Below are 23961 nucleotides of genomic sequence, written 5' to 3'. Positions count from 1 at the left end.
TTCTAAATCATAACAATCCAATATGTATAAGCAAGCGTTTATGACCAAACTCTTCGTGATAAACCAAATCAGTTACGTATAAAATAACTAATTTAAAAGCCATTCTATGGGCAGCAACGAAACCACCGTTTAAACTAGCAAATATTTTGAAAAAGACCTTAATCTAGCTAGCTACTCGGTAGAGGCATCCGTGTGTATAGTAAGGGTTTGATATGAGTTCAAATTATGTCTTACGATTCAAATATGTCTAGGTATGTATGAATTAGATTTACACATGTGACATGGCAACGAGCAACATCAATTATTGTAGCTATAGCGAACCCCTTTTAGGTTCCACTTATACGTAAACGAGACAAGTCTGTCCTTTTTGTAAGAGCATCTTCCACAACAACATCATCTGCGAACTTCAGAAAGGGGGTACTCCAGTAAAATTATCTAGACGTTTCCATTTCTATCTACTTGGTACATTTTTCAAAAATCATCAGTTGGCTCTAAAAACCATTCTACCTATAGAGTTGTACGTGATATATAGATATTGACAAATTATAATGTATGATTCCAAATATTAGGTCAAGTGTTACATACACATATAGTAACTTAACCGTCAAGAAGATTAATACTAACCGCTGAAATTATTTACAAAATTCAACCTGCATGTTTCTAATTTAGCTAAATTCAAAACCTTATATATTTTGGAAAAGGTTTTTTTTAGAAAGTTATGCTGACCAGTGGATCAATAATGTTGTGACAGACCAAACACGGTAAAGAGACAAATGCGACATTTAGATATTGAATTTGAACCTATAAAGTTGTGGTTCTGATCTATTCTGGCCACAACTAGCGCTCTCCACTTTCAAAACAGGCAACCCAATTAGCTTTACTAAATAAGTGAGAAAAAATAATTCTGGTAAAATGTTAAATTATTATATCAACATTTTCAGATTTTTACAGAACCAAAAACTTGAAATGAAAGAAGATCAAATCCTAAAATTGAACCAGAGACAAACAGTAGTGAAAGTCCTTAGACGAGGAATGAGTGGAATGGCTGATACAGTTTCCACGAGCTACCGGAAAAAGGCACTTTCAAACGTTGAAACAATAGCTCTTACAGCTTTCAGAACCGACCCACACAACAACACCTACGCAAAGAAACACAACTCGAACTCACAAGGTCATTCAATATCCCCTCACCGGTAGCACAATGCAGAGTCCATAACCAGCAATTCTGTCGTTCGAGGAGGAAAGCCAAATATTACTGACTCAAGCGCTCCAACCCAGAACAGTATACATTCTTATAACCCGAGATCCATATAGAGTAAAGGGTCTGGTTAGGCATATTTGTATGCATTCCTTTGACTCGATTGACTTTATTTAACTTTTAAGTTTTTCGTTCTAATTCTTGTTTAAGGTTGGGTTGGGTTTAAAATTTTTAGTAGGGATATTTTCTTTATCTCTAAATATAAAGTTGTTAACAATTCATCTATGCGACATGATTATTTAAATATAACTACTAACCGAAATTTATGTGAAAAACCAATTTTAACATGTACAAAAAATCCTAGAACTATATAAAATGGTTAATTATTTTTATGTTTTTTATAAAAGTAGAACACCAGAACCTGTTGCGTGTTGCACAGACCCATATCTAGTATATATGTATAAAGAAACATATTTTTATATTAAAGTAATGTATATATTTTTGGTATATATAAAGAAACATATTTTTTCTATTAAGTAAATGGTAGATATGTAGACAATATTGACTATGCTTAGCTTATGATTCCAAAATTGGGCATATATATCAAACATATATTTAGCATTGGGAGAGCAAAGAGGCTTATCAAACATGTCTCGCTCTCTATAATAATACCATATAGCATCTCTCTCTCTCTCAAACTATATTATCGGCTTCATTTAAGTTGGATCTGAAAGAAGTGAAGATTGATCGATGTTAGCTCTCTCTCCGGAAAGGAACTCCACAAGAGATGATGGAGAGTCAGAGTTCCTTGCAACGTCGTGTGGATTCAGCATCAACCCCGAGGAGGACTTCCCGGAGTTCGCTATCCACGGAGATCTTCTCGACATCATCGACTTCGATGATCTGTTCGGCGTCGCCGGAGATGTGCTTCCTGACTTGGAGATGGACCCTGAGATCCTAGGCGGAGATTTATCCGTTCACGTGAACGCTTCGTCGACGATTACTACTACAACGTCGTCGTCGGAGAAGACTGAGAGTCAAGGGAAGGCTAATAACAAAAAGGGTATTTCGGGAAAAGGTGAAGAAGTCGTCAGCAAAAGAGATCATAACGAGACTCCTTTGGCGGAGACGGTGGTGAACTATGACGGTGACAGTGGCCGTAAAAGGAAACACTCCTCAACTGGCTCTACCAAGAGCAATCCAATCAGTAACAACGAAGGGAAGCGAAAGGTGAAGGTATACTACCATTTTATTAATCACTTATGATTATATAAACCCTAGCTATATACTGTAGTATATATACTCACCGGTCCAAATGGATTAATTTTTATCAGAAAAGTGGATTGTTCATTCAGCTTTATGATATCATGCCAAAATCTTATGCAATTTATTATTTTCAGACATGTTTCGAAAAACTATGTTAAGACGTCACGTGAATCTTTATATTGTTTATAGTGGAATAATCCATATTGTAAACAAATAATCATGTTCATAACGCCATTTACTTGTTAAAAGTTAGCGCCATTTACCAATCAAAATCATACTATATGTTTAAATTAATATACTTGTGAAAAATTAACGGCATTTATTATTTCGGACATGTTTCGAAAAACTATGTTAGGACGTCACGTGAATCTTTATATTATTTAGAGTGGTAGAATCATATTGAAAACAAAATAATCATGTTCATAACACCATTTTACTTGTTAGCAAAATACTTAACCAATTAAAATCATTTATGTTAAACTTAATAGTATTATTTGAACATATAATAATCAATAGTGGTTGTATATTTGATTGTGGGGATGTCTGTGAAGAAGGTGGATTGGACACCAGAGCTACACAGGAGATTTGTGGAGGCAGTGGAAAAGTTGGGACTGGAGAAAGCTGTTCCTTCTCGTATTCTGGAGCTTATGGGTGTCCACTGCCTCACTCGTCACAACGTCGCTAGCCACCTCCAAGTATTATTCTAGATACAGTCTCCTTTTTCATTATTCCATTTTATAATCAACCAAATTAATTAACGTGTTATTCGTATAAATTATATGTGTACCAGAAGTATAGGTCTCATCGGAAACATTTGGTAGCTCGTGAGGCCGAAGCGGCTAATTGGACACGCAAACGCCATATCTACGGGTTAGACAGCACCGGAGCTAATGCTAATGGTCGGAATAGAAACGGATGGCTCGCACCGGCACCCACTCTCGGGTATCCGCCTCCGCCGCCCGCAGCTGTGGCGTCGCCATCTGTCCACCATCATCATTTTAGACCGTTGCATGTGTGGGGACATCCCACGGTTGACCAGTCTGTCATGCCGCACGTGTGGCCCAAACACTTGTCTCCTCCGTCCACTGCCATGGCTACTCCACCGTTTTGGGTCTCGGATACTCCCTACTGGCCTAGAGTGAGTTCTCGTTTGTCCTTTTTAAATTTTAAGTTTCCGCATAAACACTTTTTTATATATAAATACTTAAATTGTTATCACATGTTTGTTATTTTAAATTCAAATAGACTATTTATGTTTATGCCCGAACTAACTTAATTTAAACCTCATGATTTAATCCAACGCCTACCAAAAATTTACGAATAAATTAATTGCTTAAGTACTGACACCGAGTTTTTGTAGAGTCATAACGGGACGACTCCGTATTTGCCGACCGTAGCTACGGTAATGAACCAACATATTTAAGGTTTTCTTATATATGCCGTTTTGCTCTTATATATATATATATATGTTTTAAGTCATTTTTTTGCTGATTATGTAGAGGTTTACGACACCGCCTGTTGCTGGAATCCCACAGGCTCTGCCGTCACATCACATGGTATACAACTACAAACCAGATCATGGTTTTGGTGGTCCTCGTTCTCTGGTGGACTTACATCCGGTAATTAAGATTCCTATAAATAATGGATATTGATTGTTGTCGAAATTGGCTTTTCTTATTCGCTAATTTATTATAATCATGTTTATGTGTATATATAGTCAAAAGAGAGCGTAGATGCAGCCATAGGAGATGTACTGACGAGGCCATGGCTGCCACTTCCGTTGGGGTTGAAGCCACCAGCTGTTGACGGCGTTATAACGGAGCTTCACCGTCACGGTATCTCCGATGTTCCTCCAGCCGCGTCTTGTGCCTGAACCAGCCAAGCACCGGAGGCAAGCTGAACCAAAAAAATTCGACGACATGTCTTTCGATTTTGTATCTTTTTTTTTTCAAGGGTTGTTTTTGTTATAGCCCTTGTTGAGTGTAGAGATCTGTGTCTTTCTTGACCGTCCCATATAACTAATAAGGAGATATTTTGACATATCGGGTGCTTGGTACACACTTCTCTAAATAACGGGACATCACCTCATTTGTCCATCCTCCTCATCACTCAATCTCCTATACCTACTAAAATCATCTATACCCATAACTCTTTAATGAATTGTGGAAAGACTAAACTGACCTTGATTTGGGGGGGATGGGTTGAATGAAAATCGAAAATTGTAATGTGATTGGGTTGGGTTTGTGATTGAAATCGTTGGTTTGGGAAGTTTGGTTAATGGTTTTATTAAAAAAAAATTAATTGAGAAAAGCTTAATCTTCTTCCTCCCCCCCCCCCCCCGCAGCTCCCCCCGCTCCCCTCCCCGAGCAGCTCCCTCCCCCATCCCCGCTCCCCCATCCGGCTCTGTCGCCGCAGCTTCTCTCCTCCTCCTCCATTTTCAAAGTGTTTCCGGAGGTCTAGAGTTGGGTATTGCAGGTAAACTCAGGTCCCCCAACTTCTCTTGAGAAATACATGTATTTGGAATCGAGCTAGGAGCAATGCACAACGGCATTGTTTAGTTGATGGGTCAATTAGTATAGCGATTTGGTATAAAATGCATTAATGTTGTTGAATTAAACGTTGAATTAAACGGCTGCGGAGAATGAAACGGCTGCGGAGACTGATACCGTACATCCAACCGCCGATAAGTATGTTGAAGAGCCACCTGCAATAGTACGGAGTAGTTGTATAGAAGAATGGGGCGATGGTTTGAGTCTTAATAAACATGACGAATTTCCAAGTAAGAAGGCAATTCAGGAGATGGTGGATAGAGCTGCATATTGTGAATGTTATCGTTATGTCACTAAAAAGTCAGATCGAAATCGATTGGTGATAACATGTTCGCAAGCTGACTGCAAATGGGTAATACGAGCTTCAAGGATTGCTGGGACAGAAATTTTCTCAATAAAAAGCTACACGAAGATGCATACATGCTCGCGGACACAACAAAGTGACAGCAACGACAAGAGAAGAGCGTCAGCAGAAGTAGTGGCAAGTTTTTTGAATGAGGAATTCCCAGGAGATGTGCAAACTCCAACTCCAAAAGATATTAAGGCTCTGGTTAAGTCCAAACTTGGTGTCATGATATCCTACTCCACAGCATTGCGTGGAAAGAATTTGGCTTCTTGTGATACACGTGGTAGTCCGGAAGATAGCTACAGGATGATGTATAGCTATTTGTTCATGTTAGAGAAAATGAACACGGGAACAAAAACTAGTGTGAAATTGGATGACTCAGGTAAATTCAAGTACCTCTTCATAGCGTTGGGAGCTTGCATTGAAGGGTTTGCAGTTATGAGAAAAGTGATTGTTGTCGATGCAACATGGCTGAAGAACGGATATGGGGGTGTTCTAATTTTTGCCAAAGCTCAAGATCCTAACCGTCATTGCTATCCACTTGCGTTTGCTGTACTTGATGGAGAGAATCATGCTAGTTGGACCTGGGTTTTTGAGATGCTTAGAAGCGTTATACCAGACTCTTCTGAACTGGTTTTCATGAGTGATAGAAATCCAAGTCTGGTATTTGCAATAGCAAACGTGTACCCTCAGGCTCACCATGGTCATTGTTTATGGCATTTGAAGGAAAATGTTAAAGGGCATGCTTCTAACGTCACCAAAGATGTAGTCGGGCATAGATTCATGGAGTTGGGAAAGATGTACACAATGGCTGATTTCAATGCTGCTTACGAAAGATTTAAGCTAAGGTTCCCTTCAGCTTACACGTATGTGGAGGAGAAAACTGAAAAAGACAAATGGGCAAGGGTTTTTTTCCCACGTGACAGGTACAACTTGGACACAAGAAACAGCGTGGAATCAATGAACAAAGTGTTTAGAGAGGCAAGGAGGTGGGCCTTGATACCAATGCTGGATTGTATCATTAGGACATTCTCTGATTGGTTTAATCAACGTCGGAAGGATGCTGTTTCACAATCATTGGGTACCATGCTAGTGCCTCTGGTTGAGAACTACTTGCACGATCTATGGGTTCTTGCGCGAACGCTACCTGTGCGGGAGCTTAATAGTTATGAGCTAGAGTACGAGGTCAAGGATAGTCATGGGAAGATGTTTTTGACGAACTTGATTGCCAAAACTTGTACTTGCAAGGTGTGGGATTATGAAAAGATTCCTTGTCTGCACGGACTGGCTGCTTATATCTATTACACTAATGAGGTGGATAATGGGGGTGGTAGGAGCCGTGATATCAACATAGTATATCATGAGTTGTGCTCAAAATACTATTGGACGGAACTGTGGGCATTGGCGTATTGCAGGACAATTTATGCTGTGCCAGACATGTCTGTATGGGAAGTCCCGGATCACATCAGGGAGCTGAAGATCATACCTCCGGATCCTATCAAGCGGAAGGGAAGGAAAAGAGTTAATAGACTTCCATCTGGTGGAGAACGCCGTAGGAGGACACAGAACAAAAAGCGGCCTAGGCAAAATTTTGGTTTCAATTGGCTGTTATTTGGAAATGGTTCAAGCCCTTCAGAGCAGAACACGGCCTAACCACAACTTGTTACTCTGTAATTTGTATTTTTTTTGGAAAACTCTGGAAAACTATTTTATCATCTTTGTAAAACTGCATTGTGTTTCGAGTGTGACATTATTATTATGTAGATGGAAACTTGATTCGTTATGACATTTACTATTATGATTACTCTAGTCTGACTAATAATTCAATTAAACATGTTTTTTTCAAAACTTTCTCAAAAATTATGAAAACTCTTACTATCTCCATAATAAACCTTATAGTTTCACTCACACTTTGTGAATGAAGAACATGTCACAAAAGAGATTATCAGGTAATGTTTGTTTCCCAAATATTTGTGCAGTGAACAAGATAAATATCATGTTCAAGTACTAAAATCGAAAGTAAAACAAGAAAACCAAACTGAAAGCACTGGTAACACTGAATAAATTATAAACCACAGAAAGTACAACAATGAGCAAATCTCGTAAAACTAGTATCTTATGTAAAACTAAGAACAAATTTCGGGGAGGGAAATGAAATTACATTGGCGCCAAAACATATGAGGGAAAATAATTATTTTAATTATTTTAACTATTTTCATTTTTTTTCTCTATTTTCTTCCATTTCCCCTCTATGTCACGTCCCATCTCTCTCTCTCTCCACTCCATCCCTCTACTTCTCTCCCTCCTCCCCCTTCTTTACCGAGCCATCTCTCTCTCTCTCTCTCTCTCTCTCTCCACTCCACTCCATCCCTCATTCCTCTCTCTCGATCTCTTTCGGTTTCTCCCATTTCTCTCTGACAGTAATAACTGAAGCATGACTCATCCCGACGAGGAGTACAGTCACATGAAGGCCTTGAAGAGACACAACGACATGCTTGGTTTCGTGGCTGATGCGCAGTACGGCGTCCCGACCAAGTGCCCGTGTGGTGGAGGTATCATTCCCGAGGTATCTCCGTGTAACAAGTTTCCCAATGATTTTGATACGCAACCTGGAAGGAGGTACTTCACCTGCAAAAACTTTGAGGTAATTTTCATGTTGTGCAAAACTGGTAAAACTTGTATAACTAGAACCTGCTAAGCAGGTAAAACTTGCATAACTTGCTAGGAAAACTAGGAAAACTAGGAAAATTAGGAAAACTAGGAAAACTAGGAAAACTAGGAAAACTAGAAAAACTAGAAAAAACTAGGAAAACTAGAAAAACTAGAAAAAACTAGAAAAACTAGAAAACTAGGAAAACTGGTAAAACTGGAAAACTTGAAAAACTTGTATAACTTGTGATAAAACTTGTGCAGAATAATGGTCTCCACTTTCGTACGCCGTGGGTGATCGCGATTCAGGACGAGGTTACTAAGTTAGTAGACCGTGTCAAAGAGATGGCTGAGGAGATTGATCGCCTCAAGGCTCAGCTTTACCAACTCCACCGTCCATGATCCCATCTTGTTGCTCTAAGTTATTGTTGTTCTAAGTTGTTGTTGTTCTATGTCTTATGATGGTACTTTGATCCATGTTGCTACTTTCCTTCTCTATGTGTGTGTCTTATGACTCTATGTGTGTGTCTTATGACTTAAACTATCTATCTAATGTTTATGTGTTTTGTGGTTTACTTCTCTATGCGTGTGTCTTGTGACATTATACTAAAATAACAAGTTTGCAACATCAAACCAAAATCAAGAAAATGATTAACTAAAAGTCGAAAAATGATTAACTAAAGTCACAGACCAAATCTATATTATCATTCAGGACGTGAAAATGATTAACCAAAAGTCGAAACTCTATATAACTAATTGACATGAAAATGATTAACTAAAAGTTTGCAACATCAAACCGAAATAACAAGTTCAAAGTACCATCAAATCAAAATAACAAGTTGAAAGTACCAAAAAGCAAACATATAAAAGACACACAAAATAAGTTCAAAGCACAAGACATTGTGCTCTTAAGATCAAGTCACAACCAACATAGACGCGTCCCCAACTAGAACACATGATCTTCCTAGTTCACCCGGGAGGAAGAAGCAATGTCACCTGCAGATTTAAGACACTCCTTACTTGGAGAACAGACACACATCAATGGCAAAGTGTTCCCATCTCCAACCACATTGAAGACAAAGCTGTCTCCAATGTGGCATTTGTTTTCAGCACAGAACTTTCTCCACCCTTTGATGTAGTAGAAGCCGCCTGATTCGTTAAATCGCATTGACACATTCCACGCCTTTCCCTCTATGTTCACTAGTTTCGCCTTATTGCATTCTTTGTTCAGAGCATTACAACCAGTAGCCCCCACAGGGAGATCCTGCAACAAAAGAACATAAACATATGTGTCAGAACAACATAAAGATGTGTAAGTACACAAAAGAACACTCGTTTCACTCACAAGTTTGTCTTCACGGACATTAGAATCCGTGACCTCAGCCTTAAAACAGTAGTCCCACGAGTAAGAAAACCTAGCCCCTGTTCCTGCTGAAACACAAGAAACAAACAACAACTTCAAAAAACCTCATAAGTAACCTATGCTAGTACGGTGACTTTGAATCACACTTACTATTGTTCTGGTGGTCATGTGCTTCTTCCATTGAGTTGGGATATGTGTACTGGATGTCACAGCAGCTCGGACCAAAGGGAGTGACGTGAAAGACCATGGAACCTTTGAGTTTGAAGATGACAATGTCTCCTATTCGAAGGTCATGTGCCTCAGCGAACTTCTTCCAACCTCGGGTGAGTCGCCTCTCTTCTTGTATCACTTGCCATGTTTGATCCATAGCGTCGGATGTTAGTGTCCATGTGTTCCCATTCGTCTTCCCTTGGATGTGCTTGGAGAAAAATACAATGGGTATTGTCTGCAATCAAGATTTGAGGTAAGTTACACAAACAAGGAAGAAATCAGGTCCTTGCAATCAAGAAAAGGCAATACAGAGAGTGTGTTTACCAAGTGAGTCTGGAATCCAGGAAGCAAAGGTTGGAAGAAATGAGGTTCTTGCGGTTGCACCATCTGCAAACAAGAAACAAAAGCTAGACAAAGTTAGACGCATGTCAAGGAACTTGCTAAAGTCACAGACCAAATCTATATCATTCTATATCATTTTCAGTTTTATTTAACCATTTGCTAAAACCGAAAACTAGCAAATGAACTCAATCAAGCATCATGAACTCCATCGACTGAGCTAGCATAAAATTCTCAATCAAGAATCATGCACTCGATATAACCAAAACTAGCGTCATGAACTCGATCAACAGATCTAATTCATGAACTCAATCAATCAAATACGCTAAGCAAAGCCGTCACTCGATCGATGGACCGAATCTAAAAAACCCTAAGCAACTTAATTAACCATTTGGTGGTGTCGCCATCTAAAAAACCCTAAGCAACACTAAACAAAGCCGACGTTTTCTCCAACCCTAAAGAAATGAACCGACGTTTTGTAGTTTCTTCATAAAAATGGTAAACTCGATCGATGGAGAAACAGAACCGACGAGGAAGACATACCTTCGGTTGTGTCGCTATCGGTGGGATTGGCCGTTGCTGGTCAGGAGTCTCCTCTTCGGTGGGATTGGCCGTCGCTGGTGGGGGTAGCGGGGATCTCCCTCGGTTGTGTCGCCGAAGTGTCGAGAGAGGGAAGGGCTTCCCGAAAATGAGAGGGAATCGGGTCTGGTTTGGGGATTTAAGATAGGGAATTGGTACCATTCGGTTTTTGGAATTTCGGGTCGAAATTAGGGATTGGTTCGTGGTTCAACTCAATTCGGTTATTCCTTTGGTTAAGGTAGGTACAACCGGTAAATACTTCAAATGTTCTAGGGTTAAATGTAATTTCCGGCTTTTTATTTAACTTACCATTTTTGTTTTGTTTTCATGTCTTACGGAGATTAGAGATATAGCTGGGTGGGTATAGGAGATGATGTCCCCTAAATAACGCAAATAAATGACATATATCCATCATATATAGGGATAGGCGTGGATTCGCTCCGACTCACTTGAGCTCATCAGAGCCATTAACTCGAACACATACCCTATGGAGCTCTATGGAGTTCTCAAGGACATCGAGTTTCTATCTGCATCTTTTGATTTTATCTACTTTTCTCACATTTCTAGATCGTGTAACTCTCGAGCTGATTCACTAGCAAAGAATGCTCTGTTATGTGATCCCTCTATCATATACTGAACCTTTTATCTAATATATTGAAGTAGTTGTTCAAAAAAAAAATAGGGATAGGCGTTCGGGTCGGTTCAGATGCTTTGGATTTTCGGATGGAGAGATACATGATCCGTTCGGGTTATTTTATACTTCGGTTCGGACTCGAATTTTTAAGGTTCATGTTCGGGTTATTTCAGATTCGGGTGTAACAAATAATTTTTTTATGTATCCTTGATTTGACCTTATGAGATCAGAAACATTACTGTTATTGCAGTTAAAATATTGAACAACTAGATTTATGATCTTTCTGATTTGTTATTACGTTGAGAAACATGAGCTTGTATTCTTTTTCTTTGTGTAATTTCTATTTGTATTATCTTGAATAGAAAATGGTAAAGAATTCATCTATTCATAAATCAAAATCAAATAGACATCAAAATCAAGCAGAAATCAAACATGGATAATCATGAATGTCTGAGTTCATGCATGTTTAAAGAACAAAGAAAAAATAAATCGCAATCCTACCTGTAATCAAACATAAATCAAAAGCGCAAAATATAGTGATTCATACATGTAATTGGTCATAAAATGAATTTGAATATGTACTGAACATATACATTGAAGAAGGAGAAGACGAAAAGATGAATGAGAATGGAAGATGTAAGTTGAGGGTTAGTAATATATATATTGGGATACTTCGGGTAATTGGTTTGGATATCATATATAATCGATTAGGTATCCGGACTGATTGAATCCTAAACCCGTTTGGGTTTTTTTTTAACTTCGGTTCGGTTTTAAGTTCACGTTTTTCGGGTCGGTTCGGATTCGGGTTTCGGTTAATATGCCTATGCCTAATCATATATATCCTCTCTAGCCGTCTAGTGGATTGCTTGCTGGAATTCCATATGAAAATTGTTGGAAAAAAAAAACGTAACTAGATGCGCCGTGTAAGATCTTGAAGCCATGGTGGACCTCCTAAAGAGAGGTATGACTGTCAGCCGCCTGGTGGTTTAGAACCTGAATTATCTTTAAATAGTTTTGAAATAGAACAATTTTTTATCCAAATGATACGTAATGACGGAACTCGCTCATGCGAAAAGAAGAAACTTCAAGTCCTGGTCGACAATTATAAAGGGAATAATCTGACTATATATAACATTAATTCATGTTTGTGATTGACCATATAAACATTTAACTTATGCTAGATCAATGACAAAATAATAATGAGAAGGAGGACCACAAGATAAAGAGGAGAAGGGGAGTGCATGGAGGCAACGTAAAATCCAACGTAACGACCTCTTCTTTCTCCAATTGTGACCACTCTTTCTCTCTCTCTCTCCTTCAAAATTCGAATGGTCAGTCTCTCTCTCTCTCTCTCTCTTTTCACCCTTCATTATACATGCGGCTACTATTACTAGCATCTCATTTTACACCCACATGTAAAAACATATACATCTTTTCTTTCCTTTTTGCCAACAAACATATGTTTACATAATACTGTATATAGATTTTCAACAACTATCTTACAAACTTTTTTTATCATGTGATATTTTACAAACTTGAGCTGGTTGAATATATCGTTTTGGAAAGATTGTAATTTTGAATTTCAAAAGGATCATGTGATAATTTTTTCGATGTTCATGATCTAATATTTTTTTGTTTCTTTGTTTCTGGGATTAGGATAACTTTCCTTTTTGACAAAGAAAGCTGAAAACATTTATAAATAAAAATAATTGGAAATAAAATGAGCTCAATAAGTTAAATGGGCTGAATATGAGAAAGAAAAGGAAAGAAAAGTTAGAATGGGCTGAACCGAGCCATAATAGAAATCTTGATGGAGGGGTTATTTCCACTTACTATTTGCTTGAATTATACTTTGATTCCTAGTTTCATTTGCAATTAGAGTTTTGGATAGCACAAGCTGCTCTTCGATTCAGATTGATCTAATTTTACTTTGCAACTGAGATCTGGCTCCTACTCCCGATACCAACAGTGTCGGAGGGGGCGGTGCGAGGAAGGATGAAGCCTCCGTCAAGGTCCCGTCCAAGGATCCTAAGAAGAAGGACGACAAAAAGAAAGACGACCTGGTGAGACTTCTTTTGGACTTAATTTCAAATCTGTGGGATCTGCTGCAGTCAGTTATTAGTTTTTAATTGAAGTAAAAGATGTTGTAGAATTAGAGGTCTTTTTTTTTTATTAATTGGCAAGCTATTTGTGATCATGCATGTTTAATGACTCGACTTGCATTTGTAGTCTGAAGAGGACTTGGAATTAAAGCAAAACCTTGAGCTCTATGTCGAGAGGCTTCAGGATCCCAATCCGGACTTGCAGAGGGCTGCTCTTGAAAGCATGAGGTTCAACTTTTAATTACCTTCTTATTTCCTGGGTAGTGTACCCTAACTCTATGTTCTTTTTTTTTTGTCCCATAGGCAGGAGATCCGAGCTTCAACAAGCTCTATGACTTCAGTTCCCAAACCACTAAAGTTTCTCCGTCCCCATTATGGAACTCTTAAAGCCTTTCATCAAACTATGCCTGCTTCTGATCTCAAGGTATGTATCTCATCATACTTTCTTTGTTCCTATTTCTGGTTATGTCTTAAAGTTTGCTTTTTTTTTTCCTGTGTGTTTCAGAAATGCTTGTCCGATATCCTCTCTGTCTTGGCCCTTACCATGTCTGCCGAGGGTCAAAGGGTACGCTTCTAGCTACTGAATGGGCTCAGTAAAACATGTTTTCCATCTTTATATGCCTCTGGATTCCTTTTCATATTTTGAGGCATATTTGAATTGTTCTTCACTTTGTTGTACATTAAATTATCCAGGAGAGCTTAAGTTATAGGTTGATTGGAACAAAGGGTGACATTGGATCCTGGGGTCACGAATATGTTAGGAATTTAGCTGGAGAGATTGTGCAAGAGTATACAAAGCGCCAGGTCAGAAACTAATTTTCCGTGCCATTTCACATATTCTGAGGATAAACCGTTTATATCCTTCTGGTTGTTGGTGTTCTTTAGGAGTGACTATAAGATTTCTTATCCAATGAGAAACCTTGCTTGTATATGATTTATCGACCTGTTTGTTTCATTATCTCAGAGTGAGGAGGCCCCTATTGATGATTTAATGGAGCTTGTCCAGCAAATTGTTGCTTTTCACATGAAGGTGAGTTCCTTACCCTGTTTCTTTTTTGTGTGTCTTTTCGCCCTTGCCGTACATATTTAGGAAGGGAATTTGTAATTAAAGTCTTGGGGCTAGTGCCTTTGTTTTTTTTCTTCTGTCTAATTAATTTCATTTCTATTCCTTGCAGCATAATGCAGAAACTGAAGCTGTTGACCTTCTAATGGATGTTGAGGATCTGGATCTCTTACTCGAGCATGTAGACAAAACAAATTTCAAGAGGACTTGCAATTATCTCACAACTGCAGCAAAGTACTTTTATCATTGTCAACCCTATTCTCTTTATTTTTCTTCACTCTTATTTGTGGTTTTAGACCAGTCATTTTGTCATTTTACTGATCTTCATTTCGGTCAGTCATGTAGAAACAAGTGGCGAGCTTTGCTTAGCTATATTACTCATAAAAGTCTCTTTAACGTCTTATACATTTGAATATTCAGGTACCTTCCTGGACCAGATGACATGTTGGTTCTAGATATTTCCTACATGATCTACATGAAGTTTGAAGAATACCCGAACGCTCTGCAGATTGCAGTATTTCTTGATAACACGCAGGTCGGATTATAATCTTCCTGTGGACCTCTATGTTAAGTATTTCCAAGTATATGTGTCGAATTTTTAAAGTGTTCTTTTTTGATAATTTTTTTTTTGTATTGCAGTATGTTAAACAAGTATTTACATCATGTGCTGATCTGCTGAGGAAGAAGCAGTTCTGCTACATGATTGCTCGACATGTAAGTCCTTAACTTTCTTTACTTTACTATATATAACATTTGCATCTCACTCCTTTGTTGTAAGTATGTTTTAGTTTTGGATATGTTCTCGTATATGCTTTAAGAGTTGGCTGTGTGTTTATTTGATTATATTTAGCTGTTATCGAGCATTATCTAGAGGGAGTTTGATTTTTTTTTTAATTAGCCATGGATGTTGGGCATGTTGCTAGTGTTTTCTCTTGTTTTAGAACTACTTGGTATTGTTTCCCTGTGAAGACGTCATTCTTTAGCCACATGGCCTCCTATTCACTTCTAAGGCAGACACCAAAGAAATGCTGCATCACTGCTTAAAATTTCCATCTATATAGAGTACAATGCCCGACGACACACTTTCTTATACTTTTTTTCTCTTCGTATGCCTTTCTGCAGGGTATAACCTTTGAACTTGACGATGAGATGGTTGCAGATGAAGATGACCGAGAAGCCCTACAGGATATTGTTAACAACACTAAGTTAAGTGAAGGATATCTGACTCTTGCAAGAGATATTGAGGTTATGGAGGCCAAAACGCCTGAAGACATCTACAAGGTAAATCAGTTTTAGTGGATGTCAAGCCTGCTGCTCGTTTATTTAGTTGCAAACTATGTTTTCCTCAGTCTTTGACCTAACTTTTTGAATTCTGTAGGCTCACTTACTTGACGGCAGGGCCAGCTCTGGTGCAAGCGTGGATTCAGCTAGACAGAATTTAGCTGCTACCTTTGTCAATGCATTTGTAAATGCTGGTTTTGGGCAGGTATGGTTGCAGACTGTAATATAACAGAGCTAGTAGCAGACACATCCTTTTAATATATTTTCTTATCGCAGGACAAACTAATGACGGTACCTTCAGACTCAACAACCGGATCTTCTGGAAATTGGCTCTTCAAAAATAAAGAACATGGCAAGATTAGCGCAGCTGCTAGCCTGGTATGCTTTTTCTTACCTGTTGAATTTCTTGACTGTGTTCAGATCATGAAAGTAGAAATTGTAACCTGATCTTGTGTTTCCCTGTCATAGGGTATGATTCAACTGTGGGATGTGGAAGGCGGACTTGCCCAACTTGACAAATACTTTCATAGTAATGATAATCCTATCCTTTCTGGAGCACTTCTGGGAGTTGGGATTGTAAACTGTGGCATTAAAAGCGATTGTGACCCTGTGAGTTGATGATGTCCTGTTTGATTTTACGGAAATCACTAATATTTCCAGCTATTCTTTCATCTTACTCAGCTTTATTTCTCAGGCATTGGCACTTCTTGGAGACTATCTAGACAAAGAGGATTCGTCTGTCAGAATTGGTGCTATCATGGGTCTTGGAATTGCATACGCAGGTTCCCAAAATGACCAGGTCACTGTCATTTTCTTATCTTTCTTATATTACTTGTTGAATGTTTTGCGTGTTCACGAAACATTAACTTGCTCATTGTTTCTATAGATAAGAAGCTAGTTGTCGCTGATACTGAATGATGCGAAAGCACCTCTAGATGTGATTGCATTTGCTTCACTTTCTTTGGGGATGATCTATGTTGGTTCCTGTAATGAAGAAGTAGCACAGTCTATTATATTTGCTTTGATGGATCGAAGTGAGGCAGAACTGGGGGATGCCCTCACGCGTTTCCTGCCCCTTGGTCTTGGACTTCTATACCTGGGAAAACAGGTTGGCAGTGTGTTGTACTTAGTCTCGCTCTTTGTACGTAAACTGTTATTTGCATTTCGTTGACAGCATCAACCTGTTCCGATATCTACCAGGAAAGTGTAGAGGCTACGGCTGAAGTTTCAAAGACATTCAATGAGAAGATTAAAAAGTACTGTGATATGACACTTCTTTCCTGTGCTTATGCTGGGACTGGCAATGTCCTAAAGGTATCATCAAATCGTGTGTGCTGGTGGTTGGATGACATAGTTCATTACTTGCTATTTTAGTTACTGACCTCTCCTTCATATGTCCAGGTCCAAGACCTTCTAGCTCAGTGTGGAGAGCATCTTGAGAAAGGTGACATCCACCAGGGTCCAGCTGTGCTTGGTTTAGCCATGGTTGCTATGTCCGAAGAATTGGGCATTGATATGGAGATTCGGTCTTTGGAGCGAATGCTGCAATACGGAGAACAAAACATTCGGCGTGCTGTGCCTTTGGCCCTTGGCCTCTTGTGTATATCAAATCCAAAGGTGAATACTTTTGTAAATCTAGTTTTATTCCATGGTTGTACAGAGTAATGTTGGATTTAAAATTTTTGTTTTCCACAATTGCAGGTGACTGTAATGGACACATTGAGCCGGCCTAGCCATGACACAGATTCGGAAGTTGCCATGGTGAGTAATCATTTTGTTTGACACAGTGTCCAGTAATTTGATAACATTTGAGAGATGACTAATTTTGTTATCACTGTTACAGGCAGCAATTATATCATTGGGACTGATTGGCGCTGGAACTAATAACGCAAGGCTAGCCGGGATGCTTTGAAACCTATCCAGCTATTATTACAAGGACGCCAGTCTTCTCTTTTGTGTAATGTGTTCCTATAACCTCTCTTTTTTTTTTTATTCCCCGTAAAATAAAACTCTTCTTTTTGAAATTATGGTATACTCAATTGGTAAGTCATTATGCAGGTGCGTATTGCTCAAGGGCTGGTGCACATGGGAAAGGGTCTCTTAACACTCACCCCCTTCCACTCTGAACGATTCTTGCTATCACCGTAAGTTGGCCATTCTCTTTATTTCCATGCTATAGCTCTCGAGTATGGGGATCCCTTACCCTGCTCATGTGAAACTTGTTCATGGCAGAACCGCACTTGCTGGTATAGTGATACTCTTGCATGCATGTCTGGACATGAAGCCAATCATACTCGGGAAATACCATTATGTCCTCTACTTCCTCGTTTTGGCGATGCAAGTGAGTTCAATTTCAGTCCGATGTTTTTATTTATAGGGCTGATGATCTTTTTGATAGAATTGATTTTGATCCAAGTTAAAAAAAAATATTTGTAGCCGAGGATGATGTTGACAGTGGACAAAGACCTGAAGCCACTGTCAGTGCCAGTGAGGGTAGGACAAGCAGTTGATGTGGTTGGACAAGCGGGTCGGCCAAAGACCATAACCGGATTCCAGACACACTCGACACCTGTTCTCTTGGCTGCTGGTGAGAGAGCCGAGCTAGCAACGGACAAGTATGTTCTTCTTCTTCGCTTGTACCCTTTTGTTTTGTTTTGATATGAAAAAGCTTTTGTGTCTAATGATATAATATAAACTGGGATTGTAAATGGGTAAACAGGTACATTCCTCTGTCGCCGATACTAAAAGGATTCATCATTTTAGAGGAGAACGCAGACTACAGAGAAGAGTGAAAAACTCGCAAGACAATAAAGAGAGCTAGCTGCATTCTCACTAGTTTTTCATGTCGTCTATATTCCTTTTTATTTTTGTTTCTTATAAAAAAAAATGTTATATCTCGGTTTGATCTAATTTCAATATCTTTGGATAACACGATATCTTCCGAGTCTGTTTTCTGTTGTACTTGCAAGTCCGCAGATGCCTGAATCAAATCAACTAGATGACCTTTGTGAAAAATCAACAATTTTTTCAAATAAATTGATTTACATTGAAATAGATTTTCTTTGGTGAAACTTAAGATGGAAATGAACTAAATCCAAGGTAAAAAACTGATCCAAAATGTATTTTATAGTAATAATTTTAATGTTGGGTAAAAGTACCGTAAAAGTAGTCTCTACTCACTCTACGCCGGTAATATAAAGAAAGCCAGCTCAGAAGCTATTGCAAATGCGAAGGCTGAGAATATTAAAATGGGCTTTAATATGTAAATGGGCCTTGGTTTCGACGCACGTCTATTGAGATTGACCAGTGACGAGTTATAGGGTTTATCAGAGGCCGTAATCTCTCGATTCTCCAATCTCTGCTTCAAATTCTCTCCCGATGGCCGCCTCCGCCGTCGCCAGATCGATGCTTCGAGCTGCATCGTCTCGGGGAGGCGCCGCTGCTTCCACAGGCCGGTTCGCCTCTCAAGCGAAATCAGTTCCGCCGATGTTTAGAGCCACCGCTAGAAGAAGCTCACTGCTTTCACCTCTCCGGTTAGTCTCCCATTGCTCGATTTGATCTCTTTTCTGACGATTGGACTTTCCGAAGATAGCTAATCACAAGTGAATGAGTAATTTCATATTGTCTGTGTGATCTTGAACCTTGAAAATATTACACACTTGAATGGAATTTTGGAGATCATTTATGAAAATTAACAACTTTTTCCATGTTCGCAGCAGAAATGTCAAAACTTTATTCATGTAAATATTTTTAATGAGAAAACTCCACCGTTTCTTTTTCATCTCTTTATTTTTTGAATTGATTCGATTGGTAGAAATCCTGTGGAGATGAGCTTCTGTGTTGAGTCAATGTTACCATACCACACTGCCACAGCTTCTGCGCTAATGACTTCAATGCTTTCTATCTCTGGACATACCTATGGCTGGCTCTCTGACGGTACTTCTTCCTCTCTTCCTTTCCCTTCCTTTTTTTGTGTGTCTTCTTTTGCTACTAATTTGCTAAATGAGGCCATATACTCTTTGTTTGATCAGTGTTTAGTTTCTTGAGAATTAGTCTCTGGATTTTTTTTTATTAGCCTTTGTGTGCTGTTTTAAGATTGCTGTATGGTTAGATTTGCAATTTAAGAAGCTTCTGTCAGTTTAGAACCTTTTCTGGTTGCCATGTGCGAAAAACTGGATCAATTGTTGTTGTTGTTGTCTTTCTGCTTGACATTTGTAAGGAGATGGCACCTCAATTGGTCTAGTTTTTCTAATGCTGTAGGCTGACTGAAGAATTTTACCAAGACAATGAAGCCAAAGAGATGTGTGTTTCCTGCAATATAACAGTTTTTCAACTTATAGACTAGATAAACCCAACAACGTTCGATTCTGCATTGTGTCTCAAAACCTTCATTTATATCTTCTTCTTAAAATAAAACATGTACTCTTCAATCGTTATTTAACTAGTGTCTTCTTTTCTTCTTGGTTATTATTGCATTTGAGTTAACGAAAGAATCATTAATGGTTGGTCTTATACTCCCAGCTTGCATTGATGATGTGTGATGAGTTAGCCAGAAGAGATCACTGAAGCTACCAGTTTATGTACAAAACTCTACCTTTTCCCCCAAAAAACCTAGGAACTATTAGACCCCTCTTGATTTTCTCCCCTATTTTGGCTCTCACTTTCTTGGAGAGATTGTGTTTCTTTTTTACCCTTTTAAGACGTGTTGTATTTCATTAGACTGGTAACTGATGTTTCGTATAATTTTATCAGCTTGCAAAGAGGACTTTTGATGAAGTCTACAACTTACCCAAATGCGAATCCCAGAGACGGTTTTAAGAGAGTTTAGGCAAATAATAATTGTTGTACTTTTCAAACAGAAATGGTCTCTCTGTCTTTGAATTTTCCATATGAAAGACAGATCTTCAATCTTTTAAATCAGCTCTCTATCATCTCTGTTATATCAACACTTCAACCCAGTTTAAATTGCATCTCTGTTATTAAAGAATCCCCTTATCTTAAATTCTCATGTGAAAGTAACTCAATTGACCTGTCTTCAGTTTTTCCATTGTCAAGACGGATACAATCAAATCTTTCAATTCTCTCTATGATCGCTGCTACATCAGCACAATCTCAAATTTGCATGTCCTCTATGGTAAAATATCCTCCATTTCTATATCATATCAACTAGATATTTGAAAATGCATCTTTATTGAATGTTGTTACAAACAGTTGAAGTTCTTTGATCCTTTAGTTTCTGTAACCTCCATAACTAACACCGGCTCTTCTTGTGGATGCGTCTCTTCTTCTTGCTCATTGTGGTGTCTGAGTTCCCAGAACCGAAGCTAGGAAGGTTCAAGGACTGTCTAGCTTACACTGTTCAGTTGAGCCTTTCGAAAGAGCTGGACGAAGTTGAAAGGATTAACTATAAGTGGAAGAAAAGTCGGATCAATATCTGATAGGATCAGAGTGGATGAATCCATGCTCGATTTTTCTCAAATTCAGCTAATAACTGTTCTCGCCAATTTTACTTAGGCAAAATTTTAATCTTAAGGTTGACTGTCTCAACCGACAAGTTAAACCATTCTGTCTGAATCAAACCATCACTGTATGAATCAGCTCATCCCATTTTGGCCGATAATCTCAACTGTTTTTTCTGATTTCTGACAATTGATGTCCAACTGACTAGCTCAACCACCTTGTCGAATTCGACAATACTTGTACGAATTCCGACCAATGCGGTCAGAAAATTATGTATTGTCTGAATAGCCGTTATAACACTTCTGAAATTTGCGGACTAAACTACTATGGCATGATCCGAGCTTAAGACCTACGGATCGAGCTTTAAATTGCTCAAAAACACTTATGACAGTCAGAGCGGTTTAACTTGTCGGTTGAGACAATCAACCTTAAGATTGAGTTTTTGCTAATTACAATTGGCGGGAACAATGATGGTCTGATTCAGACAGAGCGGTTTAACTTGTCGGTTGAGATACTCAACCTTAAGATTGAGTTTTCGCCTAAGGAAAATTGGTGGGAACAATTATTAGCCAAATTTGAGAAAAGTAGCACTAGCAAGGCATTTGAGCACGGGGTGACAGTTTTTAACTTTTGGCCGAGTGGGAATGAGCGGGAACAGTGATTGGACAGTTTTGCAGGTTGAAACCGACCAACTGCTTCATTTAATAGTCTCTTTGCTTTCGATGTAATTTCGATGATCAAAGATCCAAGAGCATGGGTAAGCTTTTCTATGGAATTGGAAGAGTTTGAAGCTATTAAATGACGGTATCAAGATTTCAAGATCATTTATGTACCAAAGGCCCCCAACAGGAGTACTGACGCTTTGGCAAAGACCACACGAGCTTTTTACAGAGATCTAGTCTTTATTTGTTGTTCTATCCCGGTCTTGATTTTCAGAACATATCTAGTTTGAGTGAAAGGACAACTTTTTGATGATTTTTTTTTTTTTAAAGTCTCTTTGCTTTCTTCTTCATTTCTGTCCCGAAAATCCTAAGGAAAACCGGAGAGAACTTGAAAGAGAGAAACCATTGATCAAAGAGAGAAATAAGAGATTTGTCTAGATCGATCAAGTCAAAGTCAAGTATTGTCATTTGTTGGGTGATTTTTTTTGAACTAAAGAAACCTTTGAGTCTTTAGACTAAAAACTTATATAAACAATATTAGGCATTTTTGCAAATATGACTCAAAACTAAGAGGCAAATGCAAAGTAACCCCATGATTTTTTGAAACTTTCATTTGTCCTATTCACTCCAGAAATTTGAATTATTTACGAAAATGCCATTATTTTTTCCAAAAATACTTGTTTTACTTAATCATCCTTATCTTCCTCTTTTATTTACAACATTTTCAATGTCATCAATACACCAATCACCATGAACAACAAATTTCAAGCTCTAAATGCACCTAAATTAACATCTACATATTCTTATTTCTTACACACACAAACCATTTTTCTTTTACTTACTCTCTCATTTTATTCCAAAATCCTTTTTTTCAAGCTTATTAGAGTTACTCCATTTCACGATTCTGGGTCAAGAACGAGTGGGTAACTTTCATTAAAAAGTTATGTGTGTTTGGAGAAGGTAAACATGAATCTCACCGGATTTAAGAATGATATTTGAATTTTTTCAGATCTATTTCGCGAAGAAGAGTTAAGAAGAATATAAATGTTTGTAATTACATGATTGTCTTTGGTTTAGGATTTGGTAACATATGGTTTAGACTTTAGAATCTTAATTTTTTTTAAGAAAATTAAATTTGACATAGATTTGATTAGTTTTGTATATATTGAACACTTTCTAAGTTTGTCTTTTGTTTAATGAAGTGTCTTTTGCTATTTAGTTAGTTATTTGTTTTTAGGGTGTTGAAAATTTCCTGGGAAGTCTTCTAACATATAATGCATTAGAAGACTTCTGGGAAATATTCTCGGAAGAATAGTAAATTTAGGAATTAGAAGATTTTTTTTGGAAAGTCTTCTAATGGATTTTATGCTAGACTTAATAGATCTTTTCGGATGAATAGTAAATTTACGGTTTAGAAGATTTCATGTAACATTAAAGAAGACTTCTCAGGAAGTCTTTTATAAAAAAGTTAAATTTCTCACAAACTTCGGTCAGTTGCAAAACTAACATGTTTATCCGAATTGTCCTGGTGACCGTGCACTTGCTTCAGTCATTTTATAGGTATAGGTGGATGTAATGTAGTTGTAATTTAACAACAACTTAACGACTAGATAGGGACGACCCGCATTATTAAAAATTACGATGATTTAGGTTCGACCCGTGTTTAGGGATTGTCGTAATTTAGAAGTAACATTACGACGCCATAGAGTCGATTTTCCATTACTTCGAATTAGGGACGACCCGCGTTTATGTGTTATGACGACATAGGGACGACACATGTTTATACCCTAAAACCAAAACTCCAAACTTCTTAAGTTATATATATATATTTTACACTTCTAAGCCCCAAACTACAAAGTCTCATAACTTGTTTTAACATGAAATATATTTTAACATTAATTTCACACATAAGCAAGATAATGAAAACAATAAGTCTAACAATATAATGAAACATAGAGTTGTTACATAATTTAGAAGCGTGATGGAACCTGTGATTCATATTTGGAAGTGTTAGAATCCAAAATTGGAATCATAAATAAACAATAGAGAGGAAACCTTAAAACTTCTCGTTTTATTTCCTTAGCCGAATACTACTTAAAAAGTGGAGCTGGAGAGACACGATGATAAATGGTTGCTATCTTTCTTCTTCTTTCTACAATGACCAGAATATCTAACAAAGTAATTCTTTTTAATTTTTATTTCTTTGTTCTATTTTTGTCTTTTACAAAACATGAACCTTTCTCTTTTATATGGTTCAATG

The 23961-nt window shown here is 38.0% G+C and overlaps 4 protein-coding genes and 1 pseudogene across 12 annotated transcripts; 4 read left to right on the top strand and 1 right to left on the bottom strand.

Annotated features, from left to right (window-relative positions):
- The first annotated feature begins 1764 nt into the window (after positions 1-1764).
- LOC106357550 (transcription activator GLK1-like) lies at positions 1765-4504 on the top strand. Of its 4 annotated transcripts, none has more exons than XM_013797228.3 (6): positions 1765-2428; positions 3019-3159; positions 3255-3602; positions 3825-3866; positions 3964-4083; positions 4182-4504. In XM_013797228.3, the coding sequence occupies exons 1-6, from the start codon at positions 1949-1951 to the stop codon at positions 4335-4337; spliced, it is 1287 nt and encodes a 428-aa protein (XP_013652682.1). In that variant the 5' UTR covers positions 1765-1948; the 3' UTR covers positions 4338-4504. The 4 variants fall into 4 exon arrangements, with proteins under 4 accessions (XP_013652682.1, XP_013652681.1, XP_013652680.1 ...); XM_013797227.3 differs by having other exon boundaries at positions 1766-2428; positions 3016-3159; XM_013797226.3 differs by having other exon boundaries at positions 1767-2434.
- Positions 4505-4824: 320 nt separating this feature from the next.
- LOC106357549 (protein FAR1-RELATED SEQUENCE 8-like) lies at positions 4825-8583 on the top strand. Its single transcript, XM_022688554.2, has 2 exons — positions 4825-8003; positions 8273-8583. Exon 1 carries the CDS (start codon positions 5264-5266, stop codon positions 7010-7012), a length of 1749 nt encoding a protein of 582 aa, XP_022544275.2. The 5' UTR covers positions 4825-5263; the 3' UTR covers positions 7013-8003; positions 8273-8583.
- A 157-nt stretch (positions 8584-8740) lies between these two features.
- LOC106357551 (B3 domain-containing protein REM7-like) lies at positions 8741-13191 on the bottom strand. 2 transcript variants are annotated; one of them, XM_013797229.3, is made up of 5 exons: positions 10464-13191; positions 9906-9968; positions 9522-9816; positions 9354-9439; positions 8741-9272 (listed from the first exon to the last, which is right to left on the bottom strand). In XM_013797229.3, exons 1-5 carry the CDS (start codon positions 10659-10661, stop codon positions 8973-8975), a joined length of 942 nt encoding a protein of 313 aa, XP_013652683.2. In that variant the 5' UTR covers positions 10662-13191; the 3' UTR covers positions 8741-8972. The 2 variants fall into 2 exon arrangements, with proteins under 2 accessions (XP_013652683.2, XP_048593074.1); XM_048737117.1 differs by having other exon boundaries at positions 8741-9439.
- LOC106354910 lies at positions 11751-18513 on the top strand (annotated as a pseudogene).
- A 340-nt stretch (positions 18514-18853) lies between these two features.
- On the top strand, positions 18854-20566 carry LOC106357547 (protein NUCLEAR FUSION DEFECTIVE 6, mitochondrial). Of its 5 annotated transcripts, XR_002653100.2 has the most exons (5): positions 18854-19112; positions 19394-19515; positions 19840-19881; positions 20101-20159; positions 20332-20566. XR_002653100.2 is itself a non-coding variant. In XM_013797222.3 (4 exons), exons 1-3 carry the CDS (start codon positions 18958-18960, stop codon positions 20118-20120), a joined length of 297 nt encoding a protein of 98 aa, XP_013652676.1. In that variant the 5' UTR covers positions 18854-18957; the 3' UTR covers positions 20121-20159; positions 20332-20566. The 5 variants fall into 5 exon arrangements, 4 of the variants coding, with proteins under 4 accessions (XP_013652676.1, XP_022544270.1, XP_013652675.1 ...); XM_013797222.3 differs by lacking the exon at positions 19840-19881; XM_022688549.2 differs by lacking the exon at positions 20332-20566 and having other exon boundaries at positions 20101-20324.
- The last annotated feature ends 3395 nt before the right edge of the window (positions 20567-23961 follow it).

The sequence above is a fragment of the Brassica napus genome, chromosome A7 (genome assembly GCF_020379485.1).
Source record: "Brassica napus cultivar Da-Ae chromosome A7, Da-Ae, whole genome shotgun sequence".
NCBI classification, from domain to species: Eukaryota; Viridiplantae; Streptophyta; class Magnoliopsida; order Brassicales; family Brassicaceae; genus Brassica; species Brassica napus.
The sequence above is the reverse complement of the archived record's forward strand: the minus strand, read 5'-3'. Positions and strand labels throughout refer to the sequence as shown.